This window comes from Xyrauchen texanus, chromosome 21 (genome assembly GCF_025860055.1).
Source record: "Xyrauchen texanus isolate HMW12.3.18 chromosome 21, RBS_HiC_50CHRs, whole genome shotgun sequence".
Lineage (NCBI taxonomy): Eukaryota > Metazoa > Chordata > Actinopteri > Cypriniformes > Catostomidae > Xyrauchen > Xyrauchen texanus.
This window is the reverse complement of record NC_068296.1, coordinates 4,498,636-4,525,595: the sequence shown is the minus strand read 5'-3', so window position 1 is coordinate 4,525,595 and position 26,960 is coordinate 4,498,636. Positions and strand designations below refer to the sequence as shown.

General features: G+C 38.5%; 1 protein-coding gene across 1 annotated transcript in view; it reads left to right on the top strand.

The window, feature by feature from the left end:
- The window catches only part of LOC127661271 (phosphatidylinositol phosphatase PTPRQ-like), a 68,765-nt gene that overhangs the window by 31,009 nt on the left and 10,796 nt on the right, over positions 1-26,960 (top strand). Inside the window, 19 exon segments of the mRNA XM_052151906.1 lie at positions 913-1,020; positions 1,121-1,402; positions 4,266-4,547; positions 5,452-5,491; positions 10,334-10,710; positions 12,250-12,525; positions 14,080-14,231; positions 14,512-14,653; positions 15,100-15,381; positions 17,211-17,534; positions 17,631-17,749; positions 17,838-18,024; positions 21,174-21,415; positions 21,698-21,764; positions 21,846-22,004; positions 22,355-22,574; positions 24,251-24,324; positions 24,560-24,659; positions 24,756-24,884. Of these exon segments, the coding sequence (XP_052007866.1) occupies positions 913-1,020; positions 1,121-1,402; positions 4,266-4,547; positions 5,452-5,491; positions 10,334-10,710; positions 12,250-12,525; positions 14,080-14,231; positions 14,512-14,653; positions 15,100-15,381; positions 17,211-17,534; positions 17,631-17,749; positions 17,838-18,024; positions 21,174-21,415; positions 21,698-21,764; positions 21,846-22,004; positions 22,355-22,574; positions 24,251-24,324; positions 24,560-24,659; positions 24,756-24,884 (3,562 nt within the window).

Here is a 26,960-nt window from a genome sequence, read left to right as displayed (position 1 = left end):
CACAGTTATATGGTAAATATAATTATGAAAAGCTACAGTGGCCCTAAAATGTATTTGGACGCTCCAGGGACACTTAAAAATATTTGAATTCCAATATAAAAGAAATACTGTATATAATTTGTTTGCATCTCAGAATTTTTTTCTGAGCCACTTTTTATAATGTCAATGTGATTTTTAATGGATGTATGAAGTAATTTACTCTCAAGTTCACACAGGTGTAGTTCATCACAGAAATAGTTCCTCATGCCATCTCAGATGTGTATGACTTTCTTCTGCCGAACACAAATTAAGATTTTTTAGCTCTGTAGGTCCATACAATACAAGTGAATGGTGGCCAGAACTTTGAAGCTCCAAAAAGCACATAAAGGCAGCATAAAAGTAATCCATACGACTCCAGTGGTTTAATCCATGTTTCTGAAGCGCTATGATAAGTGTGGGTGAGAAACATATCAATATTTATGTCCTTTGTTTACTATCTATCTCCACTTTCACTTTCACATTCTTCTTTTGTTTTTGGTGATTCACATTCTTTGTGTATCTCACTACATGCTGGGTAGGGAGGAGAAATGGATTACTTTTATGCTGCCTTTATGTGCTTTTTGGAGCTTCAGATTTGTGGTACCCATTTACTTCCATTGTATGGTCCTACAGAGCTTAGATCTTCTCCTATAAATCTTTGTCAAAGAAAGTGCTGACAACCAGAAAGTGTACAAATATGTTTGTCTCAATTTTAAACTTGTTTTTATTAAAAGTTTTGCTTGAAAAGTGTGCTTGTGTTATCTCTCTGTAAAATAAATGCTACATGATTTGACATTTTGTGAAATTTTTCAAATAAATTAATAAATTTTGAAGTCTTAAGCGTCCAAATGCAATAAGAGGTGACTGAATTAACACTGTTTGTGATATCTGCAGATCTGGACAAGTACAGCAGTTATAAGTTACGTGTAGCAGCATCTACAGCTGTTGGGGAAAGCCCTCTGACTGATGAAGACTACATCTACATTGTGACACAAGAGGATGGTATTGAGTCATTTTTCATAGATAATTAGACAGACAGATATTGCACATACACTCTTAAACTCTTGTGCAATCTCTCAGTAATTCTCTCTCTCTATTTCAGTACCGGATTCTCCACCGCGGGATCTGGCCATCGTGAAAACCACCTCCTCCACTGTGACTCTCACCTGGTCTCCTCCGGAGAAACCCAATGGCATCATTCAGATGTATGAGGTCACCTACACCAACCACACATTCAGCAACACGATGAACAGCACATCACCCAGCGGCACACTGCACTATCTGAAACCATACACATACTACAATGTGACGGTCCGGGCATACACACAACACGGCCACGGAAACCAGATTTCTGATCCTCTACAGATGCTGTCAGGGGAGGACGGTGAGTCATGTTGTGCGTGTTTATGTGTAATTGAAAAACAAGAAGAATCATAAGCTTTTCCTGAAATCCCACTCTTTCTTTCTGCTGGTATATGCCTTAACTATAAGAGAAAAAGCATCTTTCTCCACTGACTGCCATTCAAAATTAGAAATAAATTATATAAATATTCTTTTTTTTTTAAAAATAACATTTCAAATGAAAATATTTCATTATATTAAGCTTTGAGGAGCTCCTGAGAGTGAAATAAGGTTTTGTGTGTGTTTGTTTTGTCATGTCATATGTTATATGTTATGTTATATGTTATATGTTATATGTTATGTTATATGTTATATGTTATGTTATGTTTTGCTATGTTATATGTTATGTTATGTTTTGCTATGTTATATGTTATGTTATGCTTTTGCTATGTTATATGTTATGTTCTGTTATGTTATGTTTTGCTATGTTATATGTTATGTTCTGTTATGTTATGTTTTGCTATGTTATATGTTATGTTATGTTATATGTTTTGCTATGTTATATGTTATGTTATGTTTTGCTATGTTATATGTTATGTTATGTTTTGCTATATTATATGTTATGTTATATGTTATGTTATGTTATGATTTGCTATGTTATATGTTATGTTATGTTTTTGCTATGTTATATGTTATGTTATGTTATGATATACCACAGTTAGTTCCAGTCCTCGTATCTGATTGGACGAGAGACGTTCCATGAGCACTGATGTCTGACAGCATCAGCACTCGGATGCTTCACTGTGTGTGTGTATCACTCCGCTTGTGTTCATGCCGTTCTAAACTAAAGTGTATCTGATAGGAGTTACTGGCTTTATTTTTGAAAAAACATATGTTAGCCAGCAGGTGGTGGCAAAAGATCATTTTTGTGTGTAATATGAGCCAGTTGGTGACAAAGTGAATCCGTTAGTCATTGTTTTTACATGGAACTGCACTCCGTGATCGCTGGATTACTAATACATTACCAAAACTAGGAAATAGCTTTAAACGGACAACTTCAGGATTAAGGCTCATGCTGAGAGACACAACAGACTGATTTATTACAGAACTCAAGTGCTTACCTTTCATTGGAGTTTCCACATTGGATACATACTGTTTAAAATGGCAGAGGACATCGCTGTTCCTATAGTGAATGACTCTTGTGCAACGGCTACCACGAAATAGAGAGGAATGCCCCGTTGGACGTCTATTTTCCACTGAGAAAGCTGACAGCATCTCTGATTGGGTGTGGCAACAGGTCTCTCTCTCTCTTTCTCTCTCTCTCTCTCTCTCTCTCTCTCTCTTTCTCTTTCTCTCTCTCTCACACACACACACACTCACACATCCAGCCGTCTATCCTTGTTTATCCAATAACTTGTTTGAAACAGCACAAGCCGTGATATTATTTCTGAAGTGGCCAGATCACAGCAGTGCTGATGTAGGGCCATATCGCACTCTTGCTCTTGAGATATTTCTAATTATGTTATGTTAAATGTTATGTTATATGTTATGTTATGCTATATGTTATGTTATATGTTATATATTATGATGTGTTATATGTTATGTTATATGTTATGTTATGTTATGTTATGTTATATGTTATATTATATGTTATGTTATGTTAAATGTTATGTTATATGATATGTTATGTTATGCTATATGTTATGTTATATGTTATATATTATGATGTGTTATATGTTATATGTTATGTTATATGTTATGTTATATGTTATGTTATATGTTATATTATATGTTATGTTATATTATATGATATGTTATGTTATGATGTGTTATAAGTTACATGTTATGTTATGTTATGTTATATGTTATGTTATATGTTGTTATATGTTATGCTATATGTTATATATTATGTGTTATACGTTATATGTTATGTTTTGTTATACGTTATGATGTGTTATACGTTATGTTATATGTTATGTTATATGTCAGCAACATCACCAAACCAATTAAATTAAATAAATAAATTACCAAATGATCAAAAAAAAAAATCGAACAAAAAACTAAAACATTATATAAAATTAAATTGAATTAATTACCAAATGAAAAAAAATCTTACCAAAAAAACTAAACGTTATATATAAATGAAATGAAATTAATAAATTACCAAAGAAAAGAAAATATTATTAGGCCCATGTATCATTGACCTTTATGTTATTGCCCTTTATTTCTTTAATCTATAAATTAACTTTGCCCTATAATTCTTTGAACGAATTAATGTTTCTGAAATACTAGCTTTTGAAATTGATCTTTTTAATATTTTAAATCTACCCCTCTCCACATTGGTTCACTTTTGCTGAGCTTCTTCTTTTGCACATGTAAATTGCATAAATTACGGACTAAAATGAATTTTATATGGCAATCAATTCATGCCAAACTACACAATATTAACAAATTCAGTTCAGTCAGTGTTTCCGGTGGTTAAATGCTCCATTCTTTTTAATGCGAGACTTAATATAGATTATTCCAAATATTTAATAGGCGAGAGAGAGATATGTATTTCTGACCTTTAGATTTTCATTCCACATGTGAACGGATATTATCACCCTGTCTGGAAACATATTTTAAGATTTCACAACAAATCATCACCTTTTCGTCACAGTTCATCAAATTCCCTCTTTCTTTCATGCCAATAGTGTTTAACACTGCCTGAGACATGGTGAATTCTTGCTGCATTATGGGTCGTTAACAGGTGTTGTGTGAGCAAAGACTTGCTCCAGGCAAAATCACGCCGCTCTGCTTCCACTCCGCCCCACTCACATACTCTGACTGAAACAATGTTTTGTTTTGAACACTGAGTTTTGCTGTTGACTTCATGTTGTTATGTGAACTTTGATTATCTGTCACAGTGCCTGGCAGCCCACCTTACGATCTGACCTATGAAAGCATCGAATCCAGCGAGGTGAATGTGTCATGGTCTCCACCACTTCTCGCAAACGGTATCGTCCTGTTCTACAACGTGGCGTACTGGAACACCACTCACTCTCTGAACCAAACCACACATGCACCTTTCGTTGTCCTGTCCAACCTGCGAAAGTACGCGAGCTACCGCATCAGTGTGCAGGCTGGCACCAGGGTCGGCACGGGCAACCACACGAGTGACGTCTTAAACATCACAACACTAGAAGATGGTGAGTATGTTTGTGCTTGGGTTCGTTTTTATAGAACAAACCTCATTTTATTTAATGAAAGGGATATTTCACCCCTAATACTCACCGTCAAGTTATTCAAAGCACTTTTACTCTTCCCTGGAACACAAAAGGAGATGTTTGGCAGAATGACTGCCTCAGTCACCATTTACAGTCAGTGGGTAAATTATGCAATGAAAGTACAGTGAGGAAAATAAGTATTTGAACACCCTGCTATTTTGCAAGTTCTCCCACTTAGAAATCATGGAGGGGTTTGATTATGTCTCTCACAGTGGACATGCACCTACGATGACAATTTCAGACCCCTTCATGATTTCCAAGTGGGAGAACTTGCAAAATAGCAGGGTGTTCAAATACTTATTTTCCTCACTGTAAATGGTGATTGAGCATAACATTCTGCCTAACATCTCCTTTTATGTCCCACAGAAGAATGTTTTTTGGGGGTTAGATCCTTTCAACCTATTTTCCTTTTCATTGTTGGTTATCCATAGGGAATTTTCCGGAATCTGAGGGAACGTTTCTCTTTTTTTACAGTTTTTCTGTTGTCTGCTCACAGGAATTGCACGTGTTTTGGTATAACTGTTTTAATTTCTCCAACAGGACCATTTCTGAAAGTTTTGGATGTATGTTTTGTCTTTAGAACCAGTTTAAGCTCTCTACAATGCGTGTGTTATTTTTTTGAGTTGAGTTTGTTGGTAGGATAATCTGTTATCAGCTGTCAGGACGGACTGATCTGGATTCCGGACATGGCGGGGGACATTAGCCCACACTTACTGACCCAAACTACCTTTGTGTTTGAGAATAATCAAATCCTTTTCCACAGTGATATGTAGGTCACTCGATTTGGATCTGGTAACCTATAGTGGCTGTTTTTCCTAAATGACAGCACCCAGTTCCCCTCCAAAATTCCTAGCCGCCAGGATATAGTCTGATAGAACTGGACCAATTTTAGGCATCATTGGTGTGTTTACACCGCTTATATTATTACGTGTAAACAATTTTACTGTCTTAGGAGATAGCTTGTTTTGACCAAAATACAAGGTAGCATTGCAGGTATCCTTCACACAATTCCAGATGAGCTCAGTGGAAAATCTTCATACTTCATACTTATTTGTGTGGTATGATTGAGTGGCAATTAACAGAGTATATGCCCAAGAAGAATGATAAATCACTTATTTATGAGGTGACAGAACAGTTTCAGTAGACAGCGAGCAGCTCACAAGGTATTGTCATGAAATGTCTTTACCCTGACATTCACATGGATGATAAATCTCTCACATGTGTGTGTTTGATATGCGGTTATTCTCATTTGGCAGTGCCCTCTGACCCTCCACAGAATGTGTCATACCGGCTCCTCACACTCACAACAGTGAGTCTCCGCTGAAGTCCTCCGACCAAACCTAACGGCATCATCCAGTCCTACACCATCTACTACACAGACAATTATACTGAGTTTACACAGTACATACACATACATACGTGTATTTTGGTGGTGGACAAATAATGTCAACATCAAGATTTTAGAGTGAAATTCATATACACTGTAGGTCCAGGGTTGGACTGGTAATCTGGCATACCGGGCATTTTCCCGGTGGGCCGACACACTTTGAGGCCGATCATGGTTATTGGGAGAACCGAGTGGGCCGGTGGCTCGCCCGCGAAACGTGCCAAATGGGCCATGATAAGCTAAAACGAGCCATCGCATTATGCAGAATGGACCACAAAATGCCGCCGAATGAACAGAACCGTATTGACGCAAAATGACCCATAGATGTGTTCAAACTAGTATAGAAAAATAACTAACTTGTCTTTTCAACTTTTGAGGGAATAATGTCCCAAAATCCACATATGTGGACATCATGTTTATCAGCATGCTCACACGTGGAAAATTGCATTTTTAAAGTGGCATATCAAACAAAACTACAGACGCTGCTATTTACACCCAATCAGGTTTCAAAGAAAAAACTTAAAGAGTTCCGGATAGCAAAACCAAAATACAACATCCATGCATGCAGACGTGGGGTCGCACAAGGTTAGCATTGTTACTTACCTTGTAAATAAAATCATCCAGTGCCATTTATATCATTTAAGTACGATCTGGTACCATTACTATACCATGGAACCATCGCAGTACCTATTTTGTAAGGTAAACATGCTCACACATACACACACATACACACACATATACACACTCACACATTTTAAAGTCTCAGTGTAATACTCTTTCAATCATGCAGTAAATGACCAGGTTTCTCTCTCTCTCTCTCTCTCTCTCTCTCTCTCTCTCTCTCTCTCTCTCTCTCTCTCTGCCTCTCTTTCCTGAGCAGATGGTTCCTGGTTCAGATCATGGGTGGTTGCTGTCTGATCTGATCACAGGACAGGAGTACATTGTGTGGATGAGCTCCAGTATTTCTGTTGGTGATGGGGGAGTGTACAGCTCTCCTCTAAACTTCAATACTCTAGGCCGGTCAGTCTCATCACACAATCGGGGAGAACCGCAGCTCTGCACCACTTTTCCAACTGATTTCACTCCAAAAAATCACACTGAAGCTCGCTCATACACACACACACACACACACACACACACACACACACAGCAGTGATTCAGCACATCCTGTGAAAGGAGAGGAAGGAGAATGTCCTCTGGGCTGCAAACTGAGATTGTTGAGTCTTCACCATGATACTGAGTGTGTCTGATCTCCAAACGTTTGATTTGTCAGTCTCCAGACAATACCAGCTTGCATTTCCTCTCACAGGATTGGTTGAAAAATAGAGAATAGTCCTCAGTGCTAGCATTGATTTTTTTTTTGGGTACATTGTTACATATTTGCTCTTGAGAATGTTGTAACTGTGTTAGTCTAATTAAAGAAACTTAAAGCTGAAGTGTTAAGCCTAATTTCCCAACTAAACATGGCCATTTTGAAACGTTATAAGCCACGTTTGGTTATTTTAGCGGTATAAAAGGTCTCTATTCTGATTCTTTATTTATAGTGCATGCTGGCAATTTATGTCAACATATTATAAGCATTCATTATTATTCTCATGACATCGTTTTGGAGTGCGTTTAGTTTGAACGTTTACTGTGAATTGCAGCAGTTTCATAACACCGGTGCCGTCGGAGCAATGAATGAATGAACGAGAGAGCAATGCGTTGAGATGGACAGTCCTCAAGTGTAGCTTGAAGAAAGTCAAGCAGCTTAACGGGACAGTTCACCCAAAATAATTTTCTCATCATTTACTCACCCTCATGCATTCCCAGATGTGTTTGATTTTCTTTCTTCTGCTGAACACACATGAAGATTTTTAGAGGAATATTTCAGCTCTGTAGAACCATACAATGCACGTGAATGGTGACCAGCTCCAAAAAGAACATAAAGGCAGCATAAAAGTAATACATACTAGTTCAGTGGTTTAATATATGTCTTCTCAAGCTGTGAAATCACTGTGAAACAGGTCAATATTTCAATCCTTTTTTTTTTTTTACTAGAAATCTCTACTTTCACTTTCAGAATGTGAAAGTGAAAGTGGAGATTTATTGTAAAAAAAACAATACATATTGTTTCTTGCTTTAACACCGTAGAACTTCGTAAGTTTCTGCATATCCAACACACAGGGCAACAACTGATTCAGTGACTTTATTACTATAAAACGTATAACATATTATTTTAATGTCCATCCTGTACTTGTGGGACCATTTATAACACCACACCGAAAATCTGACCACTTGCTTGCTTTCTCATTGGTTTCTGTGTGATTTTGGGAAAAACGGTGCAGAGTTGAGCTTCTGAGATAATTGAAGGTTTTCTCCCTTGGTGTCTGAGATGATGGAATGGTCTTGTTTCATTCTTTGTGAGGTTTTCAGTTATTGGTGAGCAGCCCAGCTTCCCAAATCAATATCCCAGACACAGAACATACTTCAAGAAGGATTTCCCTGCTAACACCACCTTTCTGTCTTTCACTTCATCTCTCTCATTTTCAATGTCTGTGATCTTATGCCTTCATTCTGGATTTGCAGATGCTGTGTCGGGGTTTATTTCCTATTTTATAATTTCCATATGTGTGTTCCTCGAATGCTGAATAACCTGTTTGTTTGTGTGATGTTTGTGTGCATATGAATAATAATGAGCCATCTGTGGGTAAAATGTATGTTTACATTTCATTATGGCAATGTTGACAGATTGACATTGATGTTACAGTGTGCCATTTTGTTACTGTTTAAAGCATTTATTGAATTAAAATAATAATACTTTTATCTTTATCAAATAATGAATCTCAGAAATGTCCAGGCCATTTTTCAGCCAAAATTAAAAGAAGCAAACATTTGACATTATATTTTGCATAAATAAAATAAAAATACAAATTTTGACAATATTTTCAACACATTTCTGCCCAAATTCGTATTATTGTAATGCAAAAAAAATAAATCATATTCTTATTGCTGTAATACGGTATTGAAAATCATCCTGTCTGGACACAAAGTAAAAAAAATAAATAGTTTTTATTTAAAATCGTAATAAAATAAATTCATAATATTGTACTATAAGTACTATGCAAATAAAAAAGATAAGTACCATTTTACATTAAGGTGTAATTCGTTAACAAAACAAAATGCATTAGGTATTATGAATTAACAATGAACAATATTTTATTACAGTCTTTATTAATCTTTATTAAGCAATTTAATTGTTAGTTCATGTTAGTTTATAATTAGAGGTCGACCAACTACTGATTTTGCCGATAACTTATGTGGTGGAAAAGGCTGTTTACCGATTAATCGGCCGATAGTTTTTCTAATATTTATAGACTGTTAAAAATATTATTAGTCTTTTTTTACTGTGATGGGCACAGACATAGACGCTACAAGAGTCCAAATTGAGCAAAATCGCAGATGCAATTTATTGTGCAACCAAAATAGATATGGTGCACAGGGGCCTGGGTCGCGAGTTCGAATCCAGGGTGTGTTGAGTGATGCCAGCCAGGTCTCCTAAGCAACCAAACTGGCCCAGTTGCTAGGTAGTGTAGAGTCACATGGGGTAACCTACTCGTGGTCGTGATTAGTGGTTCTTGCTCTCAATGGGGCGTGTGGTAAGTTGTGCGTGGATTGCGGAGAGTAGCATGAGCCTCCACATGCTGTGAGTCTCCGCGGTGTCATGCACAACGAGTCACGTGATAAGATGCGCAGATTGATGGTCTCGGAAGTAGAGGCAACTGAGACTTGTCCTCCGGCACACGGATTGAGGTGAGTAACCGCACCACCACGAGGACCTACTAAGTAGTGGGAATTGGGCATTCCAAAATAAAAAAGATATGGTGCTTTGTGTGGGAATTTTAACAATAAACAAGCCCAAAACACACAAGGGATTTTATAGCCTATATATCCACCAGATAAGGTTAAATAAGGAATAAGGTTTATTATTATTCACAAGATGATAAGTGGAGCGATGGAGGAATGATGTACGTATGTGTAAGTTAACTGACAGTTCTTTTTGGCACCGATTAATCAGTAAACCTCTATTTATAGTGCATTAACTAATGTTAAAGATTACAACATAACTGTAAAGTGTTCTCCAAAACAAACGTGTGTATAATTATTTCTTCGACTTACAGAAATGGTATGGTCTAAAAGCAGAGAGACAAATGTTATATCACAGAGACACTTTGTTACACTTTAATTTGGGGAACAAAGACCTTATTCTATTACTTGATTGCGCATTACCATCGTAGCACCTGTTATTCACACTTTCAATGGTTTGTTCCCCATTCTAAAGTGTAACTGTTGGCCATTCTTCAACTATATTAATCTTATCTCTCTTACACCCGCCCCCAACTACAGTACCAAGTGGTCCGGTCCACAACCTCACGGCTACGATCTACAGCTCTACGGCAGTCGTGATCAGCTGGGATCCTCCTCTGGAGCCCAACGGCAGAGTTTTCTACCAGCTGAGCTTGCAAGAGGCGGGCATGACCCATCCGTCCATCAACCGCACAGTCAACATCAGCATTTATAAGACAACCACAGACAACATATACCTCTTCTCCAAGCTCAGGAAGTATTTTCCCTACATCATCAAAGTGACCCCGGCAACTGGTGCAGGATCAGCTGTAAACCACACAGCGATGCTTTACCTGCAAACTGATGAAGATGGTACGCATCACTTCCTTTATACTGTACACATGCACATGCACATGTAGACTAAAGCAGTGGTTCTTAACTGGTGGGTCACGAGTCTGTTCTGATGAGGAAAAAAGAGTGCTAAATGTATAGAAGGGTGTTTCTTCAACTTCAGGCTATTTAATGTCCAATGGGTTGATTTTTATTAAAACAAATAGACTTAAACTTGTTTCTATGGGTTGTATTGGTTAATCTAATTTCTGCTTTGGTTTATGCATTTACAAAATTGGGAATTTTTCTATTCAATGTGTCATGGCAATTATTTTGCATGTTGGGCCCATTCGTTTAATGAACACATTAATAAAGTTAAATGTTTGAAATTTGTTTTAATTTTCAATCATTTTAGCACTACTGTGCTGGGCCGCCATTTGATGTCCAATATAAAATCTGGGTTCTAAAGAAAAACCAGTAGAGAACCGCTGCCTTAAAACATGATGGTTCAGTGGCGCCTGCAGCTGTACGGCTGTACGCTGTATACCATGAGCGCTCCGACTGACCTGAGAAATATTAACTCTCAGAATATTTCACCAATCATGAAATGTGTCCCGTATTTCTGTTGGCTGTTTAAAAGAACTAGCGATGACCAATTTGCGAATTAATAATTATTTTGAGTCGGTACTTTTCAGTGAATCAGCCAAACTGGCTTACAAAATGGTCTGAATCGATTCGTGATTTAGTACAATTAGTTTGGACCGCTCTCTCACTGAATAAATTTCAACAGAACAAACAGTGCTGAATACAGTGGAAATTTACCTACAATTAACTGAAATAAAAGGTTATCTTTTTGAACAGGGGTGGGTAAAGAAGGGTGGCAACGGGTGGCAGCTGCCACCCTAAAAATTAGCTTTGCTTGCCACACCAAGTCGGACCCCGCTCGCGTCCTGGAGTCGGTGTGCAACAGCTTAACCCATCTGTGTAGTGCATGGTTGGCGTCAAACAAGACTCCATCGCAGACAATCCCGCAGGTCCCAATCAAACCACGCAATCCACTAGCGTTTTCCATTTAAACATTCGCTAGATGAATGTCTTTTGACGACTGCGTCACAATTCACTGTGTTTTTAGGATCTCTCATGCTAGCGCTGCATTTTTAGAAGCCGTGTCAAGTTTAGAAGAACTTCTTCAATTGATAAAAACGCATCTTGAGACACCAGCGTTCTGCTCTATTCGTTGTGGTGTTTTGCTTTTTTTAGCGCGAGCACGCGTCTGTTCTGAACAGTTACTGGAAGAAATGCTTTAGCCAATAGTTACATGAATGCTAGTCATACTGAAGAAAATTAAAAAAATGCTTCTCTCAAAGTCACCAGAATTGAATGCTTTGGTGTTGTTTTTTGCCAAAAAATTGTCCCGGTGGAGCATGCCCCTGGACTCCCCTAGATATAAGGTTTATTAGGCAGATTTCTGTGCGTACCCTCAGATTAAATCCTGCAGGCGCACATGTGATGGTTCATGCTGATGTAACTTTGCATTTCACTAAAAGTTCACTGTTTTGTCTTTGTGTGTCTTCATGACAGTTCCGAGTTCGCCTCCTTTGCCAGAAGCCAGTAGAAATCTCTCCAGTTCCTCCATCTACGTGTCTTGGTTCCCCCCAATTGAGACCAATGGCGAGATTGTAGAATATGCCGTCATTTTACAGGGTCCTGGGGCAGTTAACAGAACCACTACCCATGAAACACATCTTACTCTCACAGACCTCTCTCCGTTTACACCTTACAATCTCTCCATCGCTGCGGCCACTCATGTAGGTGTCGGCCCATCCGTGATTATTTCATTGCATACTGATGAAGCAGGTCAGAGCTACACTTCAACTCTTCTTCTGTGTTCAAAAGTTGAAATCTTTCCGTTTTTATTTTGAAATGTGTCATTAAGTGTCTGCTATTATTTGATGTAATGAGCCAATTTATATTTGACACGTGAAGTTTTGATTGGTTGAGTGTAATGCTTGCTGTTTTATGTTTATTATTTGATGTTTCATATTTGATAAATGTAATTTTTATTTGAAATCTGAATTTGTAGCTTTTACATGTTATAAAATTTCTAATCTGAATGGCCTACTTTGCTAAATCATGTCAACTTTTAAGGAATATTCCGGGTTCAATACAAGTCGACAGCATTTGTGGCGTAATGTTGATTAGAACAAAAATGTATTTTGACTCGTCCCACGTCTATTTAAACGACACCGAAATCCCGGTTACAGTAAGACACTTATGGTGCGTTCACGTACAGCGCGAAGAAAATTTTGGCATAATCGCATTGCTCACGCGAGTTTGACCGCTGGATTATATATTTGTGTTTAAAACTCATGTGCTCGTGAGTAAGGCGAACCCACGAAAATGTTCCCTTCTCTTCCGGAAAAGGACAGGAGGAGGGGCTTCTATGACTCATATTAAAGTACAACCAATAGCTGGAATCAAGTAGACGCGCATATTTCCAGAACTTACCAGGTAGTCCAACTTCCTCGCTCACTTTCCTCCAACCGATGTCTTTTTTCGCCCGGTCTCTGCACATGTATGACGTTGTGTCATACAATTCCGGGTACACACACTTCTACAACAATTTTTTAATAAATTTTTCCAGATTTCTTCTGCTACTACGTCAGTGCATCAGTGACATCCAGACAATCTCAATGCTCCTAGGCTTTCGCGGCAATGAGTCATGCGGATTTCTCGCTTGAGTTGAAAAAACGCGAATACGCGAATTAAGCAATTTTGCGGTGTTCAAGTCAAGACATTCGCTTAATTTGCACCGCCCGGTGTGAATTCACGTCTATTTGTGTCTTTTCGCATCTTTGCATTGGCTTTGTATGTAATAGTGCCGTGCGAAATGCTCGCTTTGCATTGTATGTGAACGCACCATTACAATGTAAGTGAATTGGGTCAGTCCATAACCTCCAGAGACCCGAGCGTGACTGCAGTGTGAATTTTCCATTTCCCTTTTTGATTTGTAACTAGTAGCACCTAATAAACAAGCAAAAAAAGGCGGCCGTTCCCCGCGTCCGGGCGGCCGGGCAACTCCGTCCCCCGGCGGACGGCAGCGGAGCTCCCCTGGGTGGACGGCACAGGCATCCCTCTTCCCTCCTGGGTTTCGGCACCAGTGTAAAGGGAATATAAGGGAAAGGAGGAGGCGAGAACCGGCTTGACAATATAAATAATAGATTTAATGATAAACTTAAACAAAAGACAAACACACACATGACGGTCAGCTGACTGTAAACGATCTCTCTCTCGTCGCACATTAAACATGAACATTATGCCACATATTCTGTTGATTGAGCTTAATTATTATTAAACCCAGACCATTTCTTTAATTTGTCTGATGTCTTACATGTCTGTTTGTGTATCCAGGCCCAATGTCCCCACCACGCAACCTGAGTATATTTAACCACACTTCAGATTCAATGTGGCTTCAGTGGGAACCCAGTCTGGAGCCGAACGGAGTCGTCCAACACTACGCATTCAGAATACTTGAACTGAACACACACACTCTTACTTATCAGGTACACAGCTGCGTGCATATATGAGTGAAAATGTATATATTACATTTTTCTAATTGCATACACTTTTGGTTTTTTAGAACAATTGGCATGAGTTTCAGAATTTCTTGAAATATGTTATTTCCCTCTTTTGCTTTATTTTACATAACGTCTCTTTGTTAACATGCTATATGTTGATTTCTATGTTTAAATTAGATTTTGAGTCACATGTTTTCAATGCGGTCTCAGACGTTTGGACCCTGCTTTTATATTTCTGAGTTGAGTTCATATACTTGTGTTTAAGAACTTGTCAGATGCGTCCACACATGCAGAGCTGAGTGGCTTCGGACCTCACAATTCATATGAGATCAGTGTGTGCACGTTCACCAGAGCAGGAAACGGTGACCAGTACAGCTTACCTGTTATATTTACCACCAACGAATCAGGTAACACACACACACACACACACACACACACAACCAAGTTTACACATTTATAGACACTCAAACATAAACACACAAGCACATGATGGTCCAAATATGCACAATGCACTCTGAAAATAAAGATTCTTATATAAATATACTTTTTTTATTGTTATTTAGTATTTTAGTATATTTAATATTTTCTTTTAAATAGATTAAATGTGATAATTGAAATATTTGTATTAAAATTTGATACATTATTGTAACAAGTTACATTCAGAATATTTTATTGCATGATGTAAAAAAAAAAAAAAAGTCAAGGCATGTTTTCCGCGCTGTTTTTCACAAAATATTTCGATACTTGAAAAATGGCCATATGGGGAATTTTTCTCTTACGGTATAAGACTGTGAAACCTTTATGGATCAAATTTGAATGTCATATATCGGCGGTGTTGGTGTTTGTCTTACAGTATCGGACGCTGTTGGAAATCTATCCTGTTCTGGATTGGATTGGGACTCTGTGAGTATGGAATGGGAGCCTCCAATTCATCCCAACGGAGAGATTCTGCATTACCTCGTTCGTTCTGGAGATCGGGAAGAAGAGGCTGATCCTCTCACACTTACACACTCAAAAGTACACACCTTCAGCGGCCTGTCACCTGACGTGTTCTACATCATCAGTGTGGCTGCTGTAAATGCAGCCGGAACAGGGGAGGAGGCGAACTGTACAGCACAAACTCCACCAGAGTCAGGTACAATGTCTAGAATTAAATTATAACATTCCTAAAAGGGTTGAATCAATGACCTTGTGGTTTTCTTATGTGATCCAACTAAATTGAGCTTGTGAGGTGCTCATGGGAAATTTGAGTTTGAGTTGTCTTGCGCCATTATCCCCTTTTCTCCCCATTATAATTTTTTTTCCTATCAATAGAGAGAGATATCTATTTATTTATCGATTTATAATAGTGGCAGTAGATTTATAATAAAATATATAAAAATAAAAAAATATATTAAATAAAAAGTATCATACAATTGTAATATATTTTTGTGTAAAAATATGACCCAGAATTACCCCCAAGTATATTTTGTTTTTATTATATATATATTTATTAGGGCTGTCATTCGATTAAAATTTTTCATCGAATTAATTGTCCCAATTAATTAATCGCGTATACAAATATTTGCTGAGAAAGCCCCTCATATAACAATAATTCAATATATAATGATGAAATAATTATACATAATTATCTTTTAATATATTTATATATATATATATATATATATATATATATATATATATATATATATATATATATATAAATATTCAGATAATTATAATGCATTAAATTCTTGTGGCAGAAGAGTTAATTTATAATACAAAAATCAGCTTTAGAATACAATGTATTGTTTACTACCATATTATTGATCATAAGTCAATCATTGACACACAGTTCACAGCAATCCATTACACAAGTGAATTTGTCAATCAGTTGGAGATTTATTATGAGGGCTTGTTTAAGGACCCGTCAATCTACAGCTGCGTCAGACATGCTTGTGTAGCGTCTCCGGTGCGTTGCATCATAAACATAAAATGTTTAGGTCACTGTGTCAAGTTAAATATAGTTTAATACTCCTTAAACACATCTTGAGATCTCTTAGTTCGAATTTGCGCTCCATCAAGTTTTTTGAATGCAAGAACGTAACGAATGTCTGTTTTGTGCTGTCTGGTTGTTTTCTTCACTGTATAAACTGTGTGTTGCTCATACAGCTGAAGTTTCACTTACTGCCCTCTGGAGTAAGCAGGTGGTTCTACAAGCTTGCATTTCTCAGGAACCTTCCATATTACGTATGTGATTAATTGTGTTAATTTTTTAACGTGCTATTTTTAATACAATTAATCGCACTGAATATATATATATATATATATTGTGCATTATATATGGAGTGGTGGTGGCGTAGTGGGCTAAAGCACAGGGCTGTTAATCAGAAGGTTGCTGGTTCGAACCCCACGGCCAACACCATTGTGTCCTTGAGCAAGGCACTTAACTCCAGGTTGCTCTGGGGGGATTGTCCCTGTTATAAGTGCACTTTAAGTCGCTTTGGATAAAAGCGTCTGCCAAATGCATAAATGTAAAATGTAAATAATTAAATATATTTAGATTTGTGAAGTATTTGTACATCATGGTATTATTTGTGAATTTTAGTCATGCTGATTTTAATAAAAAAATATATGTTTGTATAAAAAAAAATGCAATTAAAAATTAAGGGTTTAAGAGAATAAACAAAATAATTATATAAACTATTTGCTTATTTTTCAAGAAATCTTTATGGTCCTAAAAATATAGGTATAGTTTTCTTTCCAAAAAAAAATATAATTTGGTATTTTTTTCCCTCTATGCCCCTGGTGACATATAACCAAGAAATTTCTTTGCTCGATTTTCCCAATTATTTAACGCTTCCAAAAAGGCTTCTTTTGGTTAACTTGTATACGGTTGTCTGATTGAAGTAAGAACAATGTATTTATAAAAAAATAATCATAATAACTCTGTCTATCTAATTGTTTCTTTTTCTCTGTTTGCAGTTCCTGGTCCCCCTCAATCACTGACTGTAATGGACGTTACTTCTGACAGTGTGTCTTTAAGCTGGCTGCGTCCTGCACGTGTCCCTGGTCTGTTACAGGGTTCTAATGTAGAGATTCGAAGATTGGCAAGACACTGTGTGAAGAAAGGAGACCTGGAGTCCTGTGTGGAGAGTGAGATTGTGGAGTGGGTTGAAGGAGAAACCAACGGAGTCACACTTTCCCCTCTTTTTAAATACAGACAGTACCAGCTCCGAGTGGTGGCGTTCACCAGGGCTGGCGCTGGAGATCCTTCAGAGTGGATCCAAACAGAGACACTTGCAGGAAGTATGTGATACATGCGTGTAGCATATTCCACACAGATAATCCCAAATATATAAAAATCCAAATATATCTCTCTGTTTCTCTTCATTGTTGTTTTAGACCCTGATGCTCCACCTGGTGCCATCTCAGTGGTTCCCTCTGCCACTGGGTTAAAGATTGAGTGGGATGAGCCAACGGTCATTTCAGGGCCCACCTCATACCTCATTGACATCACTGATGTGAGTTCATAAACAGGATCATGAACTCTTGTTCATGTGTTCTCTTTCTGACAGTTTCTACTTATTTTCCTCTTCTGTTCTCTTCCAGTTGGACGGTTCTGGATATAACCTGAGTTTGGTGAGATATTCAGAGGAGATAAGGTCGATGGTTATTAGGAACTTGACTGCATTTACTCTGTACTCTGTGGCTGTTACCGCCTTCACAGGGAACCTGTCCAATGCCCGCAGAGACGGCAAAGCATCTGAACCCATCCTCATCAGAACCTTGGAGGATGGTGAGAAAGTGTGGATGTTTATTTGTGTGATTTCCATTTAATGCATGTGTCTATTGCCAAGAGATTACAAGATCTGGCTCTTTCGTTTCAATGGATTTGGGTAGTTGATGCATGTCATGTCTTTGTCTATCTACATCAAGGTTTTAGGGCATAATTTGAATGAATGAACTGTATATTGCACGGGTGCTCACTTCTATGACATGAGATCTGCATTTGCATAGGATAAAAAACATTAAAGATTGTAAAGAGAGTCAATGAAAAGGAGGAGGCGAGAACCGGCTTTTCAACATAAATAATGGTTTAATTAACAACTTAAACAAAAGACAAACACACACATATGACGGACATGTCCGTTAATGATCTCTCTTTCTCCCGCACGATCCTCTGCAGTCGACATTTATCCCTCTCGGGAGGCTTGATTAGCCTAATGCGGGACCGGGTGTGTAGGATCACGACCCGGCCCCGCCCTCCACCCTGCCACATTCCTCCCTCATTCTCTCAGGCTGGGGAGCCCCCAGAATGACATACACCCCCCTCTTTCCCTGGGGGAGGGCGTGCCCTAAGCCCCATCTGCCGGCAGGTCATCTCCGTCTACCTGGACAAGGGAGGGGACAAGGGGAGGGAAACAGAAATAATTAAACTGGGGGGGTACTTCCTGTAACAGTGTAGTACCCCCCAAAAAAACACTGTAAAAAAGGGAAAAGTCCAATGCAGAGTGGCAGTGAGAGAGAGAGAGAGGAGAGCGAGAGAGACGAAAAAAAAAACTTACTCGCCAGTTCTCTTATACGCCATAGCTTGTTCCTCGGCCACTCCTCCACCCTCTATCGGACGACAGCCGCGCCTCTCTGGGCGGATCAGAGGAAGACCTCCAGCCCCTGGCGGATGGAACGCCCTGCCGCGTTCTGGGGAACAGAAGGGGTCTCCCTCGCAGTTCTCCCGCTCCAGGCGGTCGGCAGCGAGCCCCTCCCAACTCGCGGTCGGCGGTCTCAAACCCTGCCGTGTTTCAGCGGCTGGTAGGGGACTCCTCCGCCCCTGGCAGGAGCCCCTTCTCCCCTCGCGGTCGGCGGCCATCGTCCTCTTTCAGGCGGCTGGGCTCCTCGTCCCCCGGCAGATGGCCGTGGCTGCTCCGTTAGGGTGGACGGTAGTGGCGAGAACTCTACTACGGCATATCCCTCCTCCTTCCCGGGTTTCCGGCACCAGTGTAAAGCAGTCAATGGAAAGGAGGAGGCGAGAACCGGCTTGACGATATAAATAATATTTTAATGAGAAACTTAAAACAAGGACACAAACACACATGACGGACATGTCCGTAAACTATCTCTCTCTCCCGCACGATCCTCTGCAGTCGACCTTTATCCCTCTCGGGAGGCTTGATTAGCGTAATACGGGACCGGGTGTGTAGGATCACGACACGGCCCCGCCCTCCGCCCTGCCACAATGATCTACCATGCACCATATAAATATTAATTGTAAGTAGAACTATCACCATACCAACATTTCAAAAGTCGCCACAGAGACTGTGGTCTTCATCAGTTTACCACATTGCATCAATGTCCACTTGCTCATCAACGAGCGCATTAGAGATCTGAGCAGCTTGCTGGAAATGAACATTATCATCAGTAGTGCCATGCACCAGGAGGTACTGGATGGATTTCAAATTCTTGGCTCTTCCCATCACTGTGGAATTGTCATAAAAGGCCTGATTCTCTGCTGGCATTAGCATGTATCTCTCAGTGTAAATTCAATCATAATATTCCTATTTCGACACCGGAATGACAGCCATACCACATTTAAAAACTCCACTACCAGTTCCCAGAACCACTGAAGTGCGTAACCACCATAAGACCATACCCAGATGGCAACCCTTTCTTTATCTATATAGCCCATATCGATAAACTGTCTAGGGGCAGTTATCTGAGCCTCGACTTCTTAGGCTCCCAGACATTTATACATTTGTCTCCTAGGTAACCACTTCCTCTGCCATCAAAGCTGGCCACAATCACATTCTCTGTGTTGGCTAAATATGTGGACCAGCCCACCCTGAACTGGAAATCTGACTTCTGACTGCACGGGCCCACATATCTTTACAAAATGTAGAAAAATCTTGAAGAATGGTTCCTGTCATGAAACTTAGATCTTATTGGAAATAATTGTGTATAGGACTATTACATATTCCATAAATAAAAAACATGAAATTCAGAAGTAGTATACTCAATAATAACAATTCTGTTTTTTGTTTGTCCCTTTAACCAAAAGTCACACATAAAACAGTAGCTAGCTTACACATAATAAGCAGAGAATATTTTTGGGATTTGTCGAATTTGGGAGGTAAGTTCATCTGATACCAGAGGAATAAGATTAAGAATGGTATAGCTTTGGACTGACATTATGAAAACATATTTAGTTTCTGTCTGTAGGTGGTTTAACATGAATGTCCAGTCTACACACAGTCTTGTGTGTGTGTGTGTGTGTGTGTGTGTGTGTGTGTGTGTGTGTGTGTGTGTGTGTGTGTGTGTGTGTGTGTGTGTGAGTGTGTGTTTGTGTGTGTGTGAGCGTGTATTTATCACTTTGTGGGTACCAAATGTCCCCATAAGGATAGTAAAACCCGAAATTTTTGACCTTGTGGGGACATTTTGTCAGTCCCCATGAGGAAAACAGCTTATAAATCACACTAAATTATGTTTTTTGAAAATGTAAAAATGCAGAATGTTTTCTGTGAGGGTTAGGTTTAGGGGTAGGGTTAGGTTTAGGGGATAGAATATAAAGTTTGTACAGTATAAAAACCATTATGTCTATGGAAAGTCCCCATAAAACATGGAAACACAACTGTGTGTGTGTGTGTGTGTGTGTGTGTGTGTGTGTTTATTTTTATTTATTTATTTATGTATTTATTGTTTTATTGCATTTACACATACAGAGAGACAAACAAGAAATTTACTTCAGTGAAGAAAATTACAAACGTATTGAGGGAAAGATAAAAAAGAGAATACGTAAATAAATAAGTAAATAAGGGAGAACAAATAATGTGGCATAATGTAGATTACCACAAAAATGTATTTAGGCTCATCCCTCCTTTTTTCTTTTTTTTCTCTTGCAATGATTTGTAACGATAAGCTCTAAACAAATAAACTGAATTGAATTTATTTCAGAACCGAAAGATCCACCCAAAGGCTTGACACTGACGGTGATTCCAGAGGAAGTGACTCGTGTTTATGTGACATTTTCTCCACCGGATGAGCCAAATGGAAATATCAGTGCATATCATGCCGCCATCTACCGCAGTGGACAACTGGACTTTTATATCAACAGCCTGCTAGTGATCAGCAACCCTAATAACACAATGACAGCCGTCATAAATGGACTGAAGGGGGGATTCAATTACAGTATACGGGTAGGAAAGCTCACACCTGAACACTTTGGAGCCGTTCTGACCCAACTTGCGCTTTTTAACCTAACACGGCATCTAAAATACACTGCAACATTTGGAAAACTCTTTCACCCCAACCAAATGAATTGAACTCAAACACACTCAGGTCTGAACCAAATCTCAAGTGTTAAATAACCTTCATTGATTGATATTCACACAGAGCTTCTCACATAACAGTATTATAATCTTCACACCAAGTTCAACACCAATAGAAGACAGTAACATGGTTGTCTACACTTTTTGCAGATAGCTGCTGTGAATGGAGCCGGTTTAGGGCCAAGTTCAGAGGTTCAGGTCATGACAGGTGTAAAAGGTATTAGGAATTTTTCCTTTTAAAACCGAAATGACAATAAATTTTTTCTGAAGTGATTTTTACAGATTCATGTTTATTTAGCTCCTCCCAAACCAACGAGGGAGCCGCAGGCTGCTCTGAACTACGCAGGTGCTGTCATCGCCACAGCTAAAACCATTGCTGTTGAGATGCCCGAATGTTTCTTTACAGATGATCATGGACCGATCCAGAAAGTCCAGGTCATTGTTTCAGAGCCAGCAGGTAATAAAACAACAAATCCACAAAATGCCAAAAAGCACTTAAAGCGGCCATGTTTTTTCCTGAAGGCTGTTTTTGACACTGTACCTTTAATATGACTTCAATATGTAAATGTCCTATGATTGTCTGTCCTCCTCGCTTGTGAAATGAGGTGTGACTTCCCGTCAAATTGCTCAACACTACATTGATGTTGATATGCAATGTTGTTTAATTATATGTTAAGTTAAAATCCATTTTTGTTGACTATTTTCCATAATTAAGCTAAAGCTTTGCGTTCTGGCCTTAATAACTAGCTGAAATTGTATAGTAATGTGATGCTATATTGAAGGGCTTATTGTTATATCTTGATGCAGTGATGGACTACAGTAATCTGTCCAACTGGAAGAGTGTGTTTCTCCACCCTAACGCTCCGTATCTGACCGACGAGGGCTTCTTGAATCCAACATGCTCTGAGAGACCTGAACGCTTGAACGCAAACACTAACACATACGTCATAGGAGCAGACGAGGCATGCCTGTCTGAAAATGCTGAGACGCTCTGTAACGGACCGCTCAAACCGAAAACATATTATGTGTAAGACAGACATACATGTACATGCATTAATCCAGGGTTTTCTAAACGGGGGTTTGTGAGAGTATGTAGGTATTGTGTACGAAAATATGACCTATCATTTACTGATTTTTAAAAACGGACGATTCCAAATTTTGTCGGCCATTTAACAAATAAAAGAAACAAGAACACAACTTAAACCAAGTGCGTACATTTTCCTTTAAACCAAACGCGTGTCTACGGCTTGAGTTTTTACCTCAATTAGATGCGGTGTGTGTGAGTAAGAGAGCGAGACTGTGCGCTCTCATGCAATGGACTGACGATGAGAAATGGACATTTATACTGCAAAAGTAACGCGCTCAACAAGCCATGTGAAAAGATGTGTGAATTGACGGTCTCAGACGCGGAGGCATCCGCCACCCGAATTGAGGCGAGTCACTATGCAAGGATTTAGAGCGCATTGGGAATTGGGCATTCCAAATTGGGGAGAAAAAAAGAAAGCAGTTAATGTACAAAAGAACGTAATTTTCAATTCTTCTAATTCATTGCATTACACTAGGTCTACTCACTTATGAAGTCGCTGTCTTTGTTTAAATCATTGGTGCTTGAGGGAATGGGCTAGATAATAGCGACTTTGCCAAACCCACTTGCGCCTAGACTTATATGGAGGACGAAACCTGCAAAAAATTATAGATAGATAGATAGATAGATAGACAGACAGATAGATAGATAGATTTGTGCATAAATAATTATCCACAATACAGTCTTCAGCAAATTTGCATATATTAACTTAAAATGGGAATATGTTCATTATACAAAACGGAAAAAAAAAATAACAATAAATAACTATACAAATTAACAATATCTAACTATAAATAACAGTAAATAACTATATACAAAAACTGTAAATAATAAAAAAAATATATATATAAAAAACTTGCTTTGCAGGACCCCCTAGTGGCTCATGGGCCATAAGCAGCCACTTATACCACTTCTAGTTATAAACGGACCTCATTCTTAATAACAACTATTTTAATGCCGATATGTTCCCTTTCACCAAGAAAACATAATTAAATCATTTAAGCACAAGGCATTATGGGTATTGCCATAGCCTACCTTTTGTACTCGATATTTTGAGTTCTTAATACTTAAAGCCTTAAGTCTATGGATTTCCAAGGAACATACTGTAGATATTTGACTTTGATTTTGCCCAAGAATTAAAGAATTAATTGAATTAAAGCAACTTACTGGGGCAGTGGCGGCTCAGTGGTTGAGGCTCAGGGTTACTGACCAGAAGGTTGGGGGTTCAAGCCCCAGCACCACCAAGATGCCACTGCTGGGCCCTTGAGCAAGGCACTTAACTCCAGGTTGCTCCGGGGGGGATTGTCCCTGTAATAATTGCACTGTAAGTCGCTTTGGATAAAAGCGTCTGCATAAATGTAAATGTAAACTTGATTTTTCTAGTAATGATAACATCTTAAACTCTTCTTCTCATTGCATTTTTAGTGTGAACACTGTAAATACACTACATAAGTACAGTAGAATAGTGCTCAAGCATGTGATTTGGGATGCAGCTAATGACATAAAATGACCAGTCACTTTAAATAGAATCGAAAATAACTGGCATCATACATCAGGGGGTAAAAAAATATCCAGGGGTCATTTTTGATTTTTTTTTTAACCATTATCTTACTGTTTAGATTCAAATTTCGGGCGACAAATATTCGTGGGCAGTACACAGACTCTGAGTACTCGGACAGGGTCAGAACTGCAGGTATGAACACAGTGTGGTCTGGCGTGTCAAATATTTATACATTTGTATTGCCAAAGCGTTTACAGCTAAGTTATATACACATAAAACATTGCAAAAACAATGAACATTAATTAAGGACAAAATATACTGTGCATCTGACAAAGAAAATTCAAGGAATGGAATTAAACAATAAAAAGAAGTCTCTCACACTCTCTCTCGCTCTGTCTCTCTCTCTCTCTCTCTCTCTCTCTCTCAGATGACCGTCTGTTGACCAGGGATGAGCAGATCATTCTTGGAGTACTGTTGTCTTTTTTCTTGGCCTTGCTTTTGATTCTGCTTATATACGGATCTGTGAGGTAAGAGATGTGTTGTTTTGAATAGAGAATAATTCGATTAAATACTCACACACGATGTGCCCCAGTTTATTCCTGGATTATTCCCTCCAATCCTAGGATACACCAGAGGCAAAAGGAAGGTGGGACGTACTCTCCACGCGAGGCTGAGATAATTGAGACCAAGTTCAAGCTGGATCAGCTGATTGCAGTGGCTGACATAGAGCTGAAAGAGGAGAAGATCAACCGGTGAGACGTCTGACGTCACACTTTAAAGGAATATTCCAGGTTCAATACAAGTTAAGCTCAATCAACAGCATTTGTGGCATAATGTTGATTTTGACTCATCCCTCCGTTACTTTAAAAAGTAAAAATCGAGGTTACAGTGAGGCACTTACATTAGTGAATGGGGGGCCAATCTGTAAACATAAAAATACTCACTGTTCCAAAAGTATAGCCACAAGACATAAAGAATATGCATTTTATCATGATTTACAACTTCGCTGCCATGATGATGTAATGTAAACAAACCCTAAACTAAAACACTAACACTAAAACGACTGTAACAATTATGATTCAAACAACTTTACAGCTCAAATAATACTGTACATGAGTTTTAACAGAAGAATTCATTTAAGTGCTTTTATAAAATTATAAGCTTCATATTTCTGCCTTTTAACCCTTTCAGCTCGGATGGGCCTGCAAGAATGAAGATAATCGTTAAAACATGAATAACTACAGTCTTGACCAACATAATATAGGTATCGTTTAAGGCTTAGCAGCTCTACTTTACAATGCATGTAGGCATTATGAACATAACTGAATGAGTGCTTTAAAATTTGCAGACAAATCAGAAGTGATCCATTTTGATAATTTATAAAAAAATAAAATTGCACTGTACACATTACTGTATTCAATCAGTAAAAACATCAAACTGATCAAATAGCCACATGTCATATGTTGTTGGAAAGCTCTCAAAGAGTAGAATACAACCAGCCTATTTATTGTTGGTATTGTTTATATGCCGCATTTTCGCTTATAACTTCATGAAAAATAAACAGAACTTACATGATTATCACATACCATGACTTACAGAACGTGATTATCTTTCAAATGAGCCACTCTCAAGGTAATCGGACGTATAGATCATTAGATAATCCACACAAAGCACAATGTTACATATGGCCACCAGGAGATGGCGCCAAATACACAACACAGACTCAATGATGACTCAAATGGCACAGAATGAAATTCAAAACCCTAAAATCATGTCTGCATGCTATGCATACCATTAGTCAATGTTGCGTTTGCATGTTTAATTAGTTCTTATTTACAATTATTAGGTTTTATTTGATTTGGAAAGGGTTTTGGACACTATGATACATTTTTAATCCAAAGCTGAATTACATAAGAGGAATAATACATAATTTTTGTAAAGCTATAACTTTTGATTGCTTTGTCGTATCAGCACAAAACATTTCTCAGATACAGTTGACATGATTGGGAATCACAACAACAAAGAATAGCCACCTTATTTACACCCAGAGATATATAATATTAAATAAGAAAAATTTGAAAAAAAGTACATTTTTGGCTAAATGTTTTTCCCAGCAGTTTCTTAGGCTGAGAGTCTCAGAATTTGTCATAATCTATATCATTAAAAAAAATTGAAAAGTTTTCTTTACAATGATACCAAACACTTGTATTGTTTTTTGTTTTGTTTTTTGTTAAGTTCTAAGCCTTTAATTTTGGGTATGCTACTGAAACAGGAAATCTTTAAGGCTTAAAGGGTTTAAACCCTCCAAATATTGGCCCCATTCACTTCCCTTGTAAGTCAAGTCAAGTCAAGTGGTTTTTATTGTCGTTCAACCATATACAGTTAGTACAGTACACAGTGAAACGTTCCTCCAGGACCATGGTGCTACATAAATCAACATAGGACAAACACAGAACTACATGAGACTACACAGACTAAATAACATTTCTACATAAAGTGCACGTGCAAACGTGTGCAAAAAGTATGAGACAGTACCATAAATTACCAAAAATGAACAGGACAATGGGCACAGTGAGAGACAGTGCAGCGCCGACCAGTACACAGTAGTGCAAAAAGATGACAGTTTCTAAAAACATAAACATAACATACTATGAGATAGTGTTATGCACCTAGCAGTTATTGAGGTAGCAGACAGTTATGAAGTGATAGTAATTAAAGTGCAACTCAGGACGTGTGTGTGTGTGTGTGTGTGTGTGTGCGCGCGTGTGTGCGCGTGTGTGTGCGCGTGTGTGTGCGCGTGTGTGTGTGTGTGTGTGTGTGTGGGGTCA